Consider the following 20,285-nt stretch of genomic DNA (forward strand, 5'->3'; position numbering starts at 1 on the left):
TTGAGCCAAGGCACCCATTAAGGTTGTGCAATGCTTTAAAAGCAGAACCAACCTCAGTGGTAAGAGAAAATATAAAAAAAAAATGGTGGCACTAATGGGTGATTGGTAATGTTTGACCTTGTAGCAATTAGAATATACAAAAATCAGTTAATTTCTCACCATTTTGTCTTTAAGTGTGAGGTTTCTACAAAAAGATAACCGTGTGTTTTATAAAGTCTCAAAGTGCATTTATTCTTCAGAGGTATTTTAAATCGTAATCGTTTTTAAAGTGGCAGGAAGACTTTTCCTCGATTAAACAAATCCAATAAATCAAAAATTGAGGGAGAAATTGGTGGTGTAAATGAACAAAAACGGTCCAGCCGGCCAAATTTTAAATGATTAATCTTTACGTCCATGCATCCTTTGAACGACCACTTCGAAAAGCTATCTCAGCAGTTTAGGATAACGGAAGTATCTGCATAGATAGTAAGATATAAAAATTACGTCCGTATCATATTCACGCGGTACAGGTATTGCTAGAACTCGAAGCGTACGGAAAAACTCAATTATTGCAAAGGGTTTATAGATTTTGTTCGCGACAATAGTTGGATCTTTGATAACATATTTTTAGTGATATGGTATCGTCTCATCTAAGTGGGTATGTTAAAAATCAGAGTAATCGATATTTGGAGTACAGGAGATCCTCACTTTTTTCATAAGATTACATTACATTTAAAAAAAAAAAATCGGAGTTGTTTGTGTAATTTCTGGGAATAAAATATCGAGTCAAATATTTTTCACGGTAACAGTACTTTGAACGTCACTATCAGTTTATAACTGAATTTATTCCAGAAAATAATTAAATAAAAAAAAAAATCAAAGGTTGTTCAAGAAATTCCTTATTCGCTGTAATTATAACCTGTAAAATTTTATTTTATTACTAAATTATTTATTATAAAATTGAAGTATCCTTTTTGACTATCTTTTTATCAAATACGACTTTTTACTCGAAGAATACATATAAAAAAATTATTTAACCCATCCGTTTGGTCTAGTGGGGAATCCGTCTTCCCAAATCAGCTGATTTGGTAGTCAAGAGTTCCAGCGCTCAAGTCCTAATAAAGTCAGTTATTTTGACTTGAATACTAGGTCGTGGATACCGGTGTCTTTGGTGGTTGGGCTTCAATTAACCACACATCTCAGGAGCGGTCGAACTGAGACTGTACAAGACTATACTTCATTTACATTTCATATATATTATCCTCATTCCTCCTCTGAAGTATTATCTGAAAAGTAATTACCGGAGGCTAAACAGGAAAAAGAAATAACAAATTATTTATTTAATAAATTCTCGTAATTATCTATCGTAACGTTTTTGGATTCAGTTTGAAAATTATTTTTACGAAACAGTATTTTAATCAGGAAAAAGTTTTTTTAAAAATAAAAATATATAATTAAATGAAGTTGGGTATGGGGAGTAGAATAAAACCTCTCTCGATCTTGTACTGTTACTATGAAGCGAGATATTTTGATTTAAACCGATTAGCAAAGATAGTGTAACAAATATAATGTAAAAAAATTATAAATTTTGTTTAATTTGTTATAAAATAAAAGTTTTTAATTAATAAAAGGTAGCGTCTTATTTGAATTACAGTCAAAATGTTAATATGTTCTAAAATTTGATTAATTTATGTTTTATTGTTTTTACTTATAACGATAAAAAAGGGTCAATGTCATGTTTAAAGATTCTATTTATATCATGAACTGTGTAAAGGATCTTTATTATATATCTCCAGGAGTTATATGATGCTATTTTGAAAGCGAATGAATTTTTATTGCTTTTCGTGAAATTTATTTATTTTATATTATTACTTTTCTAAATTGTTTCCTTGTGAATATTTTAATCCTTGAAAGTAACGAAACACTGATTATACTTTTTATATTATGTAGTAAATTTTCATTTTATATTTTCAACAATACGAAAATAATACTTCAAGAAAAGTTAATTATTAATATTTGAACATTCAGGATATCTCGTTTTAAATTATAAAATTATGTACAACAATTACGTTTTGAATTTATTTTTTATTCGATAAAAAAAGGATGTTTCCCAATTATAATTTATCCCGTTTTTTTTTTCATGTTCTAAAGGTTTTTAGGTATATTTACGCCTCAATATACAGTTTTAAAAAACTTCATGTTAATACTAGTATCTAATAAATTAATTAAAAATTTACTCCACGTACTGCTTTTTTCTGTTCGTCCGTTTCTGTTGAGTATTTTCGGCAAGATCTCTGTTTCTTCAGAACGGTTATTCCTTTTTAGGTAGATTTCATAAGAAAGGTACCTATAGTAACGGGTACCACGATTCGACTTCCGGAAAATTTCGACATATCTTTACGTTTCACATCCCCCAGACCCCAAAACCCCCGTCAGTTCAAACATATACTCGTATATTTAATAGTTATGAAATATTTATTTTTGACAAATAGTAATTTTCTTTTTATTTGATTAATAAATAGGGTTTTGTATTTTTTCTCACGATTATAATTTGTTGCGATTGATTATACCATTATGTTTTGAATGGTGCTGCAGATGTGTTGTTTTTATAAAACTATTAAAAAAATATTTTTTTAACATAATTCTTTTGTTCTATTGTTACATTTATTTCATAGGTTAAAGACTGTGGATTATTTGAACAGCGTTAACTTTACTTAAATATTTATGTCTGTTAATGTAATACTAACGACTGGTCCTCTTTCCAGTTTGTTAAACTAATTATTTTACTGTTTCATCAACAAACTTGTTTATATTTATTTTGTAAATATGTGAATATTTGAATAATAAATATATGCAAGGTATTTTAAGAAAAATATCGAGTTCGCCCAGGTAAGTCCCTCTGTAGGTTGTGTTTATTTTTTATTTATATATTTTTATACATGTGTGTTTTTTTCAGGTTTTGTATGCATTTAATTCATTCGGTTATGTTTTAGTTTTAAGTCGTGTTCGTATCCCACCCGGTACACTTTGGTAAAAGTTATTAGAAACTGGATTTTAATTTTTTTTATGGATTATTATATTGTAGAATTAGCTGTACAAAAGGTATGTAAAACATGACTATATCTTGAAAAGAAGTGGAAAAAAAAATTTCATGCATGTTTTTAAAAAAATTCCAATTCCGGATCATACAATTTACTTCTCGCATTAAATAATTTTTACGGGGATTTTCTTTAATTCTGATATATTTGTAATATCATATTTGCTATTTTTAATTGTTTGTAGAACTCTATTCATTAATAAATGTTTATCTTACTGTATCGCCTTGGTTTTGTTGTTAGGTTAGCTTTAGTAGTTGAGTTGTGGAGTTGCTTGGTTTTTACATATGTATTGCGCATGTTCTGTGTGTGTTTAGTTAATGTGCCTAGAAAAGTGTGCGTTGTTAAAAAGAATGTTGCTAGAATACAAATATACGATCAGCCCTTCAAAAGTACAGCCTGATTCTAATGCAGATCCTAAAATTCAAGAAAATGTTTGTGATAAGTATTCACTATCATCACCATATTTTCTAACAGGTAATAATAATTTTTTTATGATTATTATTAGATAATATAATTATTGTTTCATTAATATCATGAAGATAATTTTTCTGACGAATAATTTTTTTTTTTGTTTTCAGGTACATGTGTTACATATAAAAATGTTTGCTTAATATTAAATTCATCCTATTTCAAAGAGCTGTTCGGTGCGACTAACACATGATGTTCAGTATTAATTCCATAACGGTAGTAAACATTTTTGTCAGAAACTTAGTGCTATATTTTTTGTTGGTTTATACATGTTGATTTATAATTATACGATTTTATTGGAAAACATCCATGTAGTTAATTAATGTTATAATTGATTATTGTTTGAGATTTAAAAATATGTTTATTTGTGTTTCAGATGCACGAGTTGTCATTTAATACTGTACTTATTTTAAAATTATGCCACTTTCAAGCTGATTAATATATCATGATCAGTATAATTTAAATAGCGGTAATGTACAGTTTTGTTAGCATCGTCATGTTAACTAACAGTTTTTACTTATTATACGATTATTAGATTTTATTGGATAATAGGCACATAGATTAATAATAAAATCATTTTTGTTAAAATAATAAAAGCATTCTTTGTTTAAGAATATTAAAATACTTTTAAAATTATTATTTTTTTTTTGTTTCAGATGTAATTATTATCATTTAACACCCTACTCATTTTAAAATGGATGCTTTCAAGACTGCTTGACAGCGAGTAAAATACGAGGGACGATCAGAAAGTAAGTTACACCCGGTCTATGAAACAAACATTTATTTATAAGACAAACCTACATATTTATATATATTTTTTGACTGCCTTTATTTTTGTGTCTCCATTTATGCGTTGCTCATTCAGTTTAAACAGTGTAATGTAGCACCCAGCTTTCATCCCCTGTGCGGATTTCTTTCAAAACATGTGAACCAGTCATGGAATAATGTTGATGCAAATAAAAGAGCCGATGCAAAACCTATAGTAAATATTACTCTTATGGCGGTATAAATACTGTCATAAGTTGCTCATTTTATCAGTGCACGATTTAAATCTGCAGTTCTAATAGATAGTATATTTTTAATTGAATTCTGCATTTGTAGCTTTTGAATAATACGGTGTAATTGTTGCTTATACGAGTATATATATATATTTCACTTTTTTGTGGACACGATAACTGCCGTAATTTTATGTCAATCACTTTCAAATTGATACATGAAATATAATGACCCACAATCTCGGTCTAGTTGGTTAATGGGAAAAATCGGAAAATGGGGGTGGAAATGGGGGGCTTTTTCGAAAAAACAAAATATCGCTATAACTTTCTTATTAAGAAAATATCTTATTTGTTTAGAGTTCCTACTATTCTTTGGATAAGGCCTAAAACTTATTTAAGTAAAGTTTTTTGATATCACCAATCACTGGCACAGGGGGTGAAAAAAATGGAGTTTCGAAAACAAGAAAAATCATAGCTCCCTTAATAGGCACAGTGAAGAGTTAATAATATTTAAAGTGATCGTGAATCCTCTAAACATCACCTAAATCGTTTATCTGAAACAATTTTTGATATGACCAACCTTTACGGCAAGGGATGACCAAAATGTTGCTGAAATAGTAAGAAGATGGGAAGTGTCGTGTGCTAAACATGTGAAACTTTTTTTCACATACAACCATTGTCATATTGAGTAAATTTAAAGTTTTTTGTAACTTTAAGATGGAAATCTTTTTTATCCCCTACTTACCACCGGTGAAATCTACCTCCGCCTTCCGATATGCCGAAAGGAATTTTTTTTTTAATTATAATAAATTATTTAGAAATGTATTAAATTTTTAATCTATACAGATAGACTGATTGTTTTATTTAGTGAAATAAAATGACTGAAATCTGTCTTCGAGAAATTACGTTACTTCAATACATGAGATTTTAAATTTGTCCTGTTTAGTTATTATTTAAAAAAAATCTATTACTTAAACACAGAATTGTTAAAAAAGTAAAACGAACAGCTGAAAAAAGTTGATAATACTAAATTAATCGATTTAGTATTAAATTTTTTAATACTGAATCTACTTGACAATATTGAGGAAGTAAGAAGATTGAGAAGGTTACATGTACAGACCTCGATGAACTATGAGTGCACAGGTGATCATTATAGTGCGTGACCCGTAATTATACAGTGGTTATTATATCAAAGATAGTTTAAACTTCACGAATCTATACTTCTTTCTTTTCCTTTTTAGCCTCCGGAACCACCGTAAGGTATTACTTCAGAGGATGAATGAGGATGATATCTATGAATATGAAACGAGTGTAGTCTTAAACAGTCTCAAGTCAACCATTCCTGAAATGTGTGTTAATTGAACCCAACCCCACAAATATCCACGTTGTAGTACACAAATCCGTATGAAAGTCACTGACTTTGCTAGGATTTGAACCTTAGAACTCACGACTTCGAAGTCAGCTTATTTGCGACGACGAGTTCACACTGAACTAACCCGGTAGGTTAAGAATCTAAACTGGAATTTTACGTACGTTGAAGCCGGTGCTTGACTCTGAGTCGGTGGTCTGATTCTCGCCTGAGAATTCGGTGTATTTATTGTTTTGTGATTATTCTTTTTAACCGCCTTTATCTGACTTTAATATTGTCTGATTTAGGTACGATTGGATGGGTCTCCCCCAATTAGTATATCACACAGTTTCTCTCCGGGCATGGTGCCTTTCGGGCGAGTTTGGCTAGGTTTCGTTTGGTGGATTCCAGTCAAGCCCGAATTGTGGGGCTGATGATACAATCGATCACATCCTCTACCGGTACGAGGTCGAACGTTCACGAGCTGTTAGAGAACTTGAGAGAATACATTCCTTTCTGGATCTCCGTATTAAATGCATGATCCGCAAGGAGTGGTCTGTAGCGGCTGGTTTTCTTCACGCCCTTGCGGGTGTGTAGGTCTGCAGAGGGAGTTTAATCGAGATACTCGGTCGTGGTAGGATCCCGGGTGGCTGGGGTTCCGGCTTAGGCATTGGATCGGCTGGAGGTAGGCGCATTGGCGTCGTGCCACGATTATATTGGTATTGTTTGTGATTCGATTTGGGGCTCCCGCTGGTGGGGGTGGCCGCGCCGCAGTGATATGGTGGTAACCTGTGCGACCGGGGGCGTGGCTTCGTTTCGCCGATGGCGGTCCTGATTGTGACTTGGTAATGTCGCGCGAGTCTCCATGATCGAATGTAGGGTTTGTCCCCGGCTCCTGCGCGGACCGGAATGAGGTTACATTCCCCTTGTTAGGTGACCTAAATTGGTCGACTTATTTGGATGTAGGTCTGAATTTCTTTGTTGCGTAAGACATAATTTTGATCGGTGTGAGTTTAGCACTGATTTAACTTTAAACTCGTTCGTATTCTGAGGCATTCTGACTTTAATATTTGTGACTTTATTATTTACCTGCCTTTATCTGAATTTATTATTTATCTGTTATCGTTGTTTTTAACTAATCGCTTCGTTTGTGTCACAAGTGGTGATGCATATTACTAATATTGTATTTGAGGTGGGTTAACTGTGGATGGTCTCTCGACACGTTACTCTCAGCCAAAAATTTTACTTATGGTCGCAATCCTTTTGGCGACCAATTGCAAAAAATAAATTGCTAAGAAAAAACCGATTTTTATTCAATTTCGTCGTTTATCTCCTACAAAAAGTTCATTTATCGATCCCGTAGTAAAGGGTTTTGTCTTAAAAGGAGTTCATTCCCTAGCAGTACAGCGATGGGAATATCACATGTGGTATTCGCATCGTTGATATCATGATTTAAGGCAAGAACAAGACCGAGAGATGCCTTTTGCCGAGGTTCTGAAGATGACCTCCGGTAAAGCCAATAAGAGCTCGACGGAGGGGGTGGCGTGGCAACCGAAACTGCCACAAGGAAAGTGTCTTTCCCTATGGGGTCAGGATGATCCCTTAGTATATTTCTTTCATATAATTTGGGTGGAAGATTTTTAAAAGAAAATTAAATTGCCTTCATCGTCCGTGAATAATGTATCCGTGGAAAATTAAAAAAAAATATTTTCATCATTATTGATTAATACTGGATTATCTTAATGTAATGAAATACATAGTCTGTTTTCATTTCAATACTTAAATAATATTTTGAGCTTAAATTTAAGAAACTCAGTTGAGAAACCTGAGATAAATAAACATTATTGGTTCATATTCTCATTTCTTTAAATCTCTGAAAGCTCCGTAATAGTCAACGTTGACCTAATGTCAGCGTTCTTTTTATTATTTTTATGAATAGTTATTTTTTTTTATTCATTTAGGCTTTGAATATCTTATGTTTGGTATGGACAGTAATTTTTATTTGCGCAGTCGTATTTTAAAATTAAAATAAAACTAAGAAGTATAAAAGAAAATAAAAAAATGAAAAAATAAAATCAACTACAAAAAACAGAACTAAAACATAATTTGATTTTAACTTTTTTTTTTTTTTTTTTTTTTTTTTTTTTAGCAATAAATTCCTTAAATAATTCGACATTTTTAGGATTAAATATTTTATTTTTCAGTGCGCTGTTTTTTTTTAAAACTGGTTTATATTATTTTTCAGTATTATTTTTTTTTTAATCAAATATTTAGTTGAAATAGGACTAAAGCCAAAGTTTTTAATTAATTTTTTTCATTTTTCACGAGCTAATGTAGATAAGATTTTCGCTAAATTTAAGTGTTAAAAATAAAAATAATTTTTAGAAAAGCGAGGTTATGATACGTATTTGAAATTTTTTCCTCAAGGAATGAACGTATTTTACCACGGTTAGCAATTTTATTTATCTATTATTTTGTTACACTATTTAAAGTTTATATGTGTCGCATAAACAACTTGCTTTTCCAACGATCAACGATTTTTTTTTTACCGACTTTTCGACGATTTTCGGTCGCATGGTGGGAATGAGAGGTGAAAATGAATTTTCTTTACGTTTTGAGGTATGACGTATAAGAAAATACCGTTCACTTAAAGAGGATAATGCGGCTCGAAAATCTCCAAAAGTGCTCGATCTATTATTTCATTGAAATGTACGTATATTATAGTAATCTATCAGAATTTGTGCAAGTGAAAATTTGATGAAGATTGGTTTGGTTTTTCTTGAGTTACGCTTAATTTAGTGTCGAAAAAATTTAACCTCGGCAAGTTAGAAGCTGGGTTTGGTATGATGCTGTAAGACGGGAAGTGACGTTTCTTTAACTGCGGTATCTATTATTACCTGTTTTATTTGGCGCATTCAGGTAGCGTTACCTACTTTGAGGGTCATGATTATCGGGTGTATGTTTGAGCGGGGCAAAAATAAACAAAGTAGAATATCAAAAAATCGGACTTCTTGCGCAGAGCTGTGCAAAAATTTGTTTATCTTTTCTTTGTATAACTTATATAAGGTGATAAAAATATACTAACTGCTAGAGAAAACGAAATTTAACGGTTGTTTTCCTTCTGCCTTCCATAAGTATCGGCTTAAACCGAACCACCATCACATGAGCTACCTTTATTTTTAGACTTCCGGATTTTAAGATAATTAAAGTAAGACTGTTTTAATGAAAAAATAAAAAAATAGATCGTACAAGATTAAAAAATGTAAAAAATAATTTCACTTCACGGTCGTCCTTCCAATTTTGGATCCGCAAACAAAATATTAAAAAATATCCTAAATTTCTACTGATTAATAAAATTTTGCGATTTTAAAATTTAATATAAATTGCATTTTAAAAACTCCCTTTTGATATGCCGAAAGCGGAGGTAGATTTCACAGGTGCTAAGTAGCGGATAAAAGAGATTTCCACCTTAAAGTTAAGAAGAACTTCAGATTTACTCAATACGACAACGGTTGTATGTGAAAAAAAATTTCACATGTTTAGCATACGACAAGCCCCCATCTTCTTACAATTCCAGTAACGATTGCTGGAATCGGATCATTTCTTGCCGTAAGGGTGATCATATCAAAAATAGTTACAGAAAACCGTTTAAATAACGTTTAGAGGACTAACGACTACTTTAAACCGATTCGATATTGCGCCTATTAAGAGAGGTATGTTTTTTTTGGTCTTCGAAACCCCATTTTTTTTCACTCCGTGGCCCAATGGTTGGTGATATCAAATAACTTTACTTAGGTAAGTTTTAAAAAAATAGAAGAAACTTTAAACTAATTCGATATTTTACTTAATAAGAAAGTTATAGGGATGTTCTGTTTTTTCGAAGAAGCCCTCCATTTTCATCCCCATGGTTCGATTTTGCCCGTCAACAAACTAGATCGAGATTTTGGGTCGTTATATTTTATGTATCAATTTGAAAGTGATTGGTGAAAAATCACGCCGGTTATCGTGTCCACACGAAAAGTTAAATATATATATACACACACACAGTTTTGAACTGACGTTGGTTTTGGAGTCTGGGGGATGTGAAACGCGAAGATATGTCGAAATTTTCCCGAAGTCGAATCATGGTACCTATTGTAATAGGTAGCTTTCTTATGAAATCTATCTAAAAATATTCAGTAGCTTTTCTACACTATTTATTTATAAAATTTTACTCAGAATCATTACAATGTTTTTAGTATTTCCTTTTCTTAATATACTCGTATACGTAATATTTTTATTTTAGTACGCCAGTACGAGTTTAAATATATTACATACAATGTTAAGAATTAAAATTAGAACCGTTTAACCCTGAGTATTTTTTATGTTATGTACTTTTTTAATTTACTTGACTTATTTAACGCTAGTTTTAATTAATCGTTAACCTATGAAAAGCTGGCCAATTTAAATAACATTTACTAATTTATTAAATAAATATGCTGAATAAAAATTACATTTAATGTTTAAAATACATTCCGATAAGTTCTACTTAATACATTAATAAATTATAATATATATAAAGTTATATTTTATAAAGAAAGGAAATATAAATCGGTATATTGAGATACTATTGCAGTTTGGCAGAAAATCAAATATACCGATCTTTGTATCTGTGTTGGTGAAATATATTGCGGTAATTTATACGTCTAACAATGAAAGATAAAGTCGTACGACTACACTCCTTTTTAACGTCCTCTAAACGATACTGACAAATACTTCAGAAAGATTAATCAACTTGAACCCTCTAAATTTATCCTTTTTTTTATTTTTTCCTTCTGTCTCGTACGTTGTACTTTTTTTCTGTTGCATTAAATAAAATTATAACTAATGTCGGTCTATATATACCAGAGCTTACATTTTAATATCAAGGACAATAGAAAATTTGAATTTGATGTAATTTGACGTTGTATATTAAAAAGTAGAAATTTTATTAATATAAACGACCGTAAAGTATGACAAATGTTACATTGGAATAGAAAATGGTTCCTTTCCTAATAATTTGATGAAAAAGATCTTAATAAAAACTTATTATTTCGATTTAACTTTTTAACTGAAGATTACACGTTGAAATGGACGGCTGGGATGGTCATGATAGCTGCAAAAGTCAGCCGGTTTGATTTTTTCCCTTTTACGTTACTTTAAGTAACTATTAAACAAAGTTTTACAGTAAGAAGTTAATTATTAAAAATGAGGGCGTCACTTCACCGAGCGGTGAAGCGTGATGAAATAAAGAAAATCTATCCAATGAGAACTGAGCTGCAGTATACAGCTGTGATCGCCTGAAAATATTCGACAACGATCTAATATTTCTTTGCCTTCCTTTTTATCATTTTAGACGTGGTAAAAACTGAGAGCTACATAAGCCGGTTCACAAAATATAGAAAGAAATTGAATAAAAAATTTTTTTTTTTTTAAATAATAGCAAATTGTACTGCAACTGGAAATCAGCTGGCAAGTATGAACTGGAAATCTTTAGAAGTGTTTTTGGTTTCTTATCGTACAATACTCTTGTTTTATATTCTTGTATCGGGTTTCTCCTTATCGGTTTTAGATGTATATCTACGAATAATTACGGTAAATAATAGTCTATTTGAAATTATTTATTTCATACTTTTGGCCTCTGCGTATATAAATATATAAGGACTTTTTTGAGAGTATAAAAAACAAGACATTTAAACTGTAAACTGTGGGGAAACGGAGAAACTTTCATGACATGTTCTACCGGTGAAAATAATGAAAAAAAATTCATATAAACATACGTCTCTGGAAACGATTTGATTTCGAGTTACGGCTAGCGAAAGATTTCATCCGGATTTCAGCTCTTCTGAAAAAAGTAATTTAAAGCTTTCTAAAATAGGTTTTTTATTGAAGCAACAGAGATGGTCATAAAATCGTATTATTCTTCCTCTAGGTTATAAACATTCTTTTTAAAAACAAAAACGCAAAAAAGAAATACATTTAAAAAACAATTTTAAAAGAAATACGTTTATAAAACAATAAATGTGTATATTAAATAATTTACACAGGTAAAACGAAATAATTATGTAAAAGACTAAATTAAAATGTACGTTACGTTAGAAATATTTAAAAAAATGTTATTGTACAGGTCGGCAATACTAACAGCTGGTTAAAAATGAAAATTGTGTGCTTCGTTTGAATCTATTATAAATTATCATATAGATGAAGGAAGTGTAGCGTTATCATATCGCAGTGTAAAAATTCCGTTTCAGTTTTCTAACGAGAAGTATGCGGTATAATCTTTGGTGAATTTTGTAACGAAATTTTGAATTTGCCCGAAGTGTATATCAGGAGAGATTTCCTGGAAGGCGGATTCTCAGAATCCAAACGAAAGGATTATTTCCAACGTGTTCGTTTTCTGTCGAACGCTAAGTAAATCGTTACGTTAACGTCGTGCGTTTCAGCGTATTCGGCGTAGTTCAGAAACTAGTAAAAGGCGAATTTCATATAGCACTGGTTTGTTAAAAAACAGAGCGGCGCATCCATCGGAAGGAAAATTTTTATCAGCTCAAATTTCATAAGAAACCACCGACTTTACTCCTTAATTTGAGTGCCAAAAATTATAGTAGGGCTTTTTTTATTAGAAGAGCTGAAATCCGGGCGAAATTTTTCGCTAGCCGTAACTCGAAAAACAAAGCGTCCTATGTTTATATGAATTTTTTTCATTATTTTCAACAGTACAAGCCCCGAGATTTTTCCCGTCTTTTCGTGGAGCTCTGTATATTAAAATTTAAATCTACCAAAGAACTTTAGTAGCTTTTATCAATGATTTAATCTTATTTTAATTAATATATACTACGATTGATTTTTTTATTTTCGTGATAAAATATAAAAAATCCAATTTCTTTATAAATGTAGTAAAAGATTTTTTATGAAGATAAAAATATAAATTTTGTCGAAAGATAACATAAATTTTACGCATATTTGTATGAAAGAAATAAAGTTTATATTTGTAAATACACACCTGGGTGCAGTTGACGGTTCAGAAGGTGGAATCGCCCTCCTGAGTCTCGTGTTTGTAGGAAAAAAATTGGAAAATACTCTATTTCTTTCCCTTTCTGAAGGCGGCTGACTTCGTTCCTTAAATGAGATTACAGGTTATAAAATTTATTAAAGTTTTTTATTACTCAATTTAAATATAATTATATATATATATATATATATATATATATATATATATATATATAAATAAAGAAATTGATTTTAGTTTGTCAAGACTGCTAACATTATACGTAATGGATATTGACCAATCACCAAACACTTTACTTTTGTTTTTTTGTAATGTCGATGGAAAAATATAATCGTTAACCTTGGTGCAAACTAAATCATCCATATTTTAAAATTATTTAAAAGGATTAAAAAATCCTATTTTAGCAATTCAAAAAAATATCATCAATTGGATAGATTTAAAAATAATTTTTTTTTTGCCTGTAAATATGACTCTTGTTGGTCAAAATTTAGTCGGTTAAAAAAATTCAGTTATTTAGTCAGTTAACAAAAATTTTTTCGCAAAACGCATTATCATTACTTCGGTCTATTGTGTGATACTTATAACTTACAACAAACTTATTAAAAGGATTTTTACAACGCCAGTATTACGTTGATGAGCATTTAAATGATATTAATTGAAAGAAAAATGACTGAAGTTTCCGTCAAAAACTCAACCCCCACTTTTAAAATTATAATACGTGTTTTTTGTTCTTTTGCTCTATTTCCTTTCGGTTTAAATAGTTTTTGAGATTTTATACTTCCCATATAGAGCTATCATTTTTTTTTTTGATTTGTCATTTGACTGGTTTGATGCAGCTCTCCAAGATTCCCCAGCTAGTGCTATTCGTTTCATTTCGGTACACCCCCTACATCCTACATCACTAACAATTTGTTTTACATACTCCAAACGTTGCCTGCCTGCACAAATTTTTCCTTCTACCTGTCCCTCCAATATTAAATGGACTATTACAGGATGCCTTAATATGTGGCCTGTCTGTCTTTTCTTTTAACTGTATTTTTCCAAATGCTTCTTTCTTCATCTATTTGCTATTAACAAATGTCTACAATTTTTTAAAATTGAAAACCCTGGACCTAAAATGCATAAAACGTTTTTGAATTTTCTTTTTCTTATTTTAAATTTTGTTGAAGGGGTATAAAATTTATAATTTTCTTGAAATATTTTTTTTGTAATCTAAAAAAAGTTTTAAAAATTCAAGCAAAAATGACGGAACATATTTTCAACTACAATAGGTAGCGCTATAGAGTGGAAGTCGAAAAAAAAGGAAGTATGAATAAAAGAGTGAAATGTAGTCGGATTTCTCCATGAAGCTATATTCTTACGTAAAAGAATCAGCACAAGAATCAAGAACAATTTTGAGAGCGAAGTAAGTACTTATAAAATATTTTCAAAAAAATAACATCTCTCTACAATTTTTTTTTTTTTAATTATAGATAATTTATCGAAAATATAACAGTAAAGAGGATGATAAAACTATAATATTTTCATAAAGTTTGCCTTATTTTTATTGCTTTATTTTATTCATCCCATTTAAACGTAGTTGTTTATTACGACTGACATCAAGAGTGTTATATTTTTACAATATTAAGAGTACGCTAGTAAATACATGAATTTTAAACTCAATTCGTATATTACCTGACGAAAGATTTTGTTCGGTTAGCTTAGCTAAACTAAATTTTTCTGATTAAGCTTCTATTTTGTTCGCAAACTTTATTAATTCTTTTATGATGTGAAACGTCTTTAAAATCACACTGAAACATACGGTTACCGGAAAAGAAATTTGTAGCGTACAAAAATGTCTTTCTTTTGCTGTTTAGCCTCCGGTAACTACCGTTTAGATAATACTTCAGAGGATGAATGAGGAGGATGATATGTATGAGTGTAAATGAAGTGTAGTCTTGTACATTCTCAGTTCGACCGTTCCTGAGATCTGTGGTTAATTGAAACCCAACCACCGAAGAACACCGGTATCCACGATCTAGTATTCACGCTGGAACTCTCGCCTTCCAAATCAGCTGATTTGGGAAGACGCATTCACCACTAAACCAACCGGTGGGTTGTACAAATAGTCTACATCGTCCTGCCTTAATACCTCCCTAACGATTAGTCTCAGAGACGTAAATCCGGTGTCATTTTATAAGTTACATGGTCAACTAGCGATACGACTTTGAGTTCGGCGTAACTTACACGGAGGGAGCACAGCACAGATCGGCCAAAACTGGCGCTGTCACTCATTTCAATTCAGTGTAGGTCACGATTTAGACTGACAGCGAGGTGATTCGTATGTTTGTGCTTAGAGTACGACTAGATAGATCGATTTAAGTAATAATAAGTGTATTTTGTACAATATTTATGTGGAAAAAATTAAAGTAAACGTGTAAAAAAGTATAAAAATTCAATATGTCAGACTCAGCCCGCGCAAAAGCCAGCCGGAAATATAAATTACGTATATCGTTGAAAATGGGAGGTTATGGACCACGCACAGGTACTCCAATGTCCGATACCGAGCGAGCGAGACTGTTCAAGGCGCCCTCCGTGAACGACGTCGACGGCGCGAGCTTCTTACCGCTGCTGTACCCGAACTAATGAACATAACGAATAAATATAACACCCATACGTCTGTCGAAGATGTCCCCGGGCTGATGGATATCAACATCAGCCGAATTGATACGATGCCGTACCATTGGCGTGCAGAGAACAAACTCTTCAAGGCGGTATTTGAAGACGATCCGTGTGGTCTATCTTGCAGCGTTGAGGTCATTGGTCAGGGTTGACAGACCGACCAATTTATCTTTAAGAGTTGGACAAATGAAATAACTAAAATTTTCCGTTGGAAACTTTCAATTATGTTCAAAAATAGGATGGTAGCTCTCCCATTTAACTCTACAGATAAGTTGGTCGGTCTGTAACTCGGAGAAACTTCATCCAAAGTCTGTAATGTTTCACGTTATACCAACGGCAGTGCGCCCCGACACAGCCCTCCCGACTTTTTTTCTCATTCTCTACTAAAGTTTAATCTTTTCCAATGATTTCTAAGAAACTATCTTATACACTGTACTTTAAATACAGCTGTTCTATACACGTTTCATCAAACTAACTTTCTTTATATCGATTGCTTATCTAGCCGTTACCGGTTTTATTTTATTTAGTTTTTTGCCGATCTCCATGGTGGACCGGTATAGTTTTTCCACTTCATCCGGTGGTTCTGTGTTCGATTTCCGGTCAGGAGTGGCATTTTTCACGGTATACTAAAATTAATTTCATCATCCATCGGCAGCTGTTACACGCCATCCATCAAACTAAAATGGAATGCAAAGAGGTTAATTGACGTTGCACTTTTTGACCTTCAAGGTAAATTTTACGCGTTAACACATTTATTCATTATTCCGAGGAAAATATACGGTACATATTCAATCGTTTCAACAAAAAAAATTAGTTTTCAATTTTTTATTATGACTTAATACCCAAAATCATTTATATAGTTTTACACTATTAAATGTTTTCTTCTTTTTAGTAGACATTGACGGTATTTTTCCTGCTTTCAATACGAGGATAAACGTAAAATGTATTATTAAATTCAAATTATGTGTTTCAGTTTCAACTTTTAATATTTGATGAACATCCATTTTAATTTTGCAAATAATATTACCGGTTTACAAAATGGCTCGTACAGTAGTAGCCGTTCTACTGGTAAAGTGAAATAACAGTTTTTTTTCCTAAATAAATACATTTTTTCAACCCGTTATTTAAAAAAAAATTAATTACGAAGATTTAATTATAAATTTATAGAAAACTTTACTTTGAAAATTTGTTAATTTTTTTTGTGTGTTTTTGGTGGGCGAAAAACGGCTTTGGAGTTATCATTGCCCGGAATAAAATTTAAAAAAGAAAATTAATAGTACAAAAAAACCATCTTAAAAACTAAAAAATTAACAAAAACTCACATCTAATATGACAGCTGAAAAATTTATTTCTAAAAACAGTTAAAACTAAATCACAACCGTAAAATATAAATTTATAAATAAGCTTAAAACTACAAACTTAAAATTTAACTAAAATAAAAATAGTTTAAAAAAGTCCAAGAGGGATGTAAAGAGTCCCTTCTCGGATGAGGGGAAGACTAAAATCAAGATAAGTAACTAATCCCAGTTTTTTTTTGTCTTCAGTCATTTGACTGGTTTGATGCAGCTCTCCAAGATTCCCTATCTAGTGCTAGTCGTTTCATTTCAGTTTCACCCTCTACATCCTACATCCCCAACAATTTGTTTTACATACTCCAAACGTGGCCTGCCTACACAATTTTTCCCTTCTACCTGTCCTTCCAATATTAAAGCGACTATTCCAGGATGCCTTAGTATGTGGCCTATAAGTCTGTCTCTTCTTTTAACTATATTTTTCCAAATGCTTCTTTCTTCATCTATTTGACGCAATACCTCTTCATTTGTCACTTTATCCACCCATCTGATTTTTAACATTCTCCTATAGCACCACATTTCAAAAGCTTCTAATCTTTTCTTCTCAGATACTCCGATTGTCCAAGTTTCACTTCCATATAAAGCGACACTCCAAACATACACTTTCAAAAATCTTTTCCTGACATTTAAATTAATTTTTGATGTAAACAAATTATATTTCTTACTGAAGGCTCGTTTAGCTTGTGCTATTCGGCATTTTATATCGCTCCTGCTTCGTCCATCTTTAGTAATTTTACTTCCCAAATAACAAAATTCTTCTACCTCCGTAATCTTTTCTCCTCCTATTTTCACATTCAGCGGTCCATCTTTGTTATTTCTACTACATTTCATTACTTTTGTTTTGTTCTTGTTTATTTTCATGCGATAGTTCTTGCGTAGGACTTCATCTATGCCGTTCATTGTTTCTTCTAAATCCTTTTTACTCTCGGCTAGAATTACTATATCATCAGCAAATCGTAGCATCTTTATCTTTTCACCTTGTACTGTTACTCCGAATCTAAATTGTTCTTTAATATCATTAACTACTAGTTCCATGTAAAGATTAAAAAGTAACGGAGATAGGGAACATCCTTGTCGGACCCCCTTTCTTATTAGGGCTTCTTTCTTATGTTCTTCAATTGTTATTGTTGCTGTTTGGTTCCTGTACATGTTAGCAATTGTTCTTCTATCTCTGTATTTGAACCCTAATTTTTTTAAAATGCTGAACATTTTATTCCAGTCTACGTTATCGAAAGCCTTTTCTAGGTCTATAAACGCCAAGTATGTTGGTTTGTTTTTCTTTAATCTTCCTTCTACTATTAATCTGAGGCCTAAAATTGCTTCCCTTGTCCCTATACTTTTCCTGAAACCAAATTGGTCTTCTCCTAACACTTCTTCCACTCTCCTCTCAATTCTTCTGTATAAAATTCTAGTTAAGATTTTTGATGCATGACTAGTTAAACTAATTGTTCTGTATTCTTCACATTTATCTGCCCCTGCTTTCTTTGGTATCATAACTATAACCCTTTTTTTGAAGTCTGATGGAAATTCCCCATTTTCATAAATATTACACACCAGTTTGTATAATCTATCAATCGCTTCCTCACCTGCACTGCGCAGTAATTCTACAGGTATTCCGTCTATTCCAGGAGCCTTTCTGCCATTTAAATCTTTTAATGCTCTCTTAAATTCAGATCTCAGTATTGTTTCTCCCATTTCATCCTCCTCAACTTCCTCTTCTTCCTCTATAACACCATTTTCTAATTCATTTCCTCCGTATAACTCTTCAATATATTCCACCCATCTATCGACTTTACCTTTCGTATTATATATTGGTGTACCATCTTTGTTTAACACATTATTAGATTTTAATTTATGTACCCCAAAATTTTCCTTAACTTTCCTGTATGCTCCGTCTATTTTACCAATGTTCATTTCTCTTTCCACTTCTGAACACTTTTCTTTAATCCACTCTTCTTTCACCAGTTTGCACTTCCTGTTTATAGCATTTCTTAATTTCCGATAGTTCCTTTTACTTTCTTCATCACTAGCATTCTTATATTTTCTACGTTCATCCATCAGCTGCAATATATCGTCTGAAACCCAAGGTTTTCTACCGGTTCTCTTTATTCCGCCTAAGTTTGCTTCTGCTGATTTAAGAATTTCCTTTTTAACATTCTCCCATTCTTCTTCTACATTTTCTACCTTATCTTTTTTACTCAGACCTCTTGCGATGTCCTCCTCAAAAATCTTCTTTACCTCCTCTTCCTCAAGCTTCTCTAAATTCCACCGCTTCATCTGACACCTTTTCTTCAGGTTTTTAAACCCCAATCTACATTTCATTATCACCAAATTATGGTCGCTATCAATGTCTGCTCCAGGGTAAGTTTTGCAGTCAACGAGTTGATTTCTAAATCTTTGCTTAACCATGATATAATCTATCTGATACCTTCCAGTATCGCCTGGCTTTTTCCAAGTGTATATTCTTCTATTATGATTTTTAAATTGGGTGTTGGCAATTACTAAATTATACTTCGTGCAAAACTCTATAAGTCGGTCCCCTCTTTCATTCCTTTTGCCCAGCCCGTATTCACCCACTATATTTCCTTCCTTGCCTTTTCCAATGCTTGCATTCCAATCTCCAACTATTATTAAATTTTCATCTCCTTTTACGTGTTTAATTGCTTCATCAATCTCTTCGTATACACACTCTACCTCATCATCATCATGGGCGCTTGTAGGCATATAGACGTTAACAATCGTTGTCGGTTTAGGTTTTGATTTTATCCTTATTACAATGATTCTATCGCTATGCGTTTTGAAATACTCCACTCTCCTCCCTATCTTCTTGTTCATCACGAAACCTACTCCTGCCTGCCCATTATTTGACGCTGAGTTAATTACTCTAAAATCACCTGACCAAAAGTCGCCTTCCTCTTCCCACCGAACCTCACTAATTCCTACTATATCCACATTCACCCTATCCATTTCCCTTTTTAAATTTTCTAGCCTACCAACCTTTTTCAAGCTTCTAACATTCCACGCTCCGACTCGTAGAATGTTATTTTTTAATTTTCTGGTGACCCCTTCCTTAGTAGTCCCCACCCGGAGATCCGAACGGGGGACTATTTTACCTCCGGAATATTTTACCAAGGAAGGCGCCTCCATTATTGCTATGTGAAAATGCAGAGAGCCACATTTTCTTGGAAAAAAAAGCAGCTGTAGTTTTCCATTGCTTTCAGCTGCGCAGTACTCAGAGGACTGAGTGATGTTGATACGGCCGTTTAAGTCGTCCTGACTCACGCCCCTAACAACTACTGAAAGAGCTGCTGCCCTCTTTCAGGAATCATTCCTTAGTCTGGCTCTCAACAGATACCT

The 20,285-nt window shown here is 32.2% G+C and overlaps 1 protein-coding gene across 5 annotated transcripts in view; it reads right to left on the reverse strand.

The window, feature by feature from the left end:
* The window catches only part of LOC142331059 (uncharacterized), a 174,113-nt gene that overhangs the window by 33,020 nt on the left and 120,808 nt on the right, over positions 1–20,285 (reverse strand). For all 5 annotated transcript variants that reach the window (XM_075376700.1, XM_075376699.1, XM_075376698.1 and 2 more), the window contains exon 8: positions 12,910–13,025. In XM_075376700.1, coding sequence (XP_075232815.1) covers positions 12,910–13,025 — 116 coding nt within the window. The remainder of the gene's footprint in view (positions 1–12,909; positions 13,026–20,285) is intronic.

The sequence above is a fragment of the Lycorma delicatula genome, chromosome 10 (genome assembly GCF_047948215.1).
Source record: "Lycorma delicatula isolate Av1 chromosome 10, ASM4794821v1, whole genome shotgun sequence".
Lineage (NCBI taxonomy): Eukaryota > Metazoa > Arthropoda > Insecta > Hemiptera > Fulgoridae > Lycorma > Lycorma delicatula.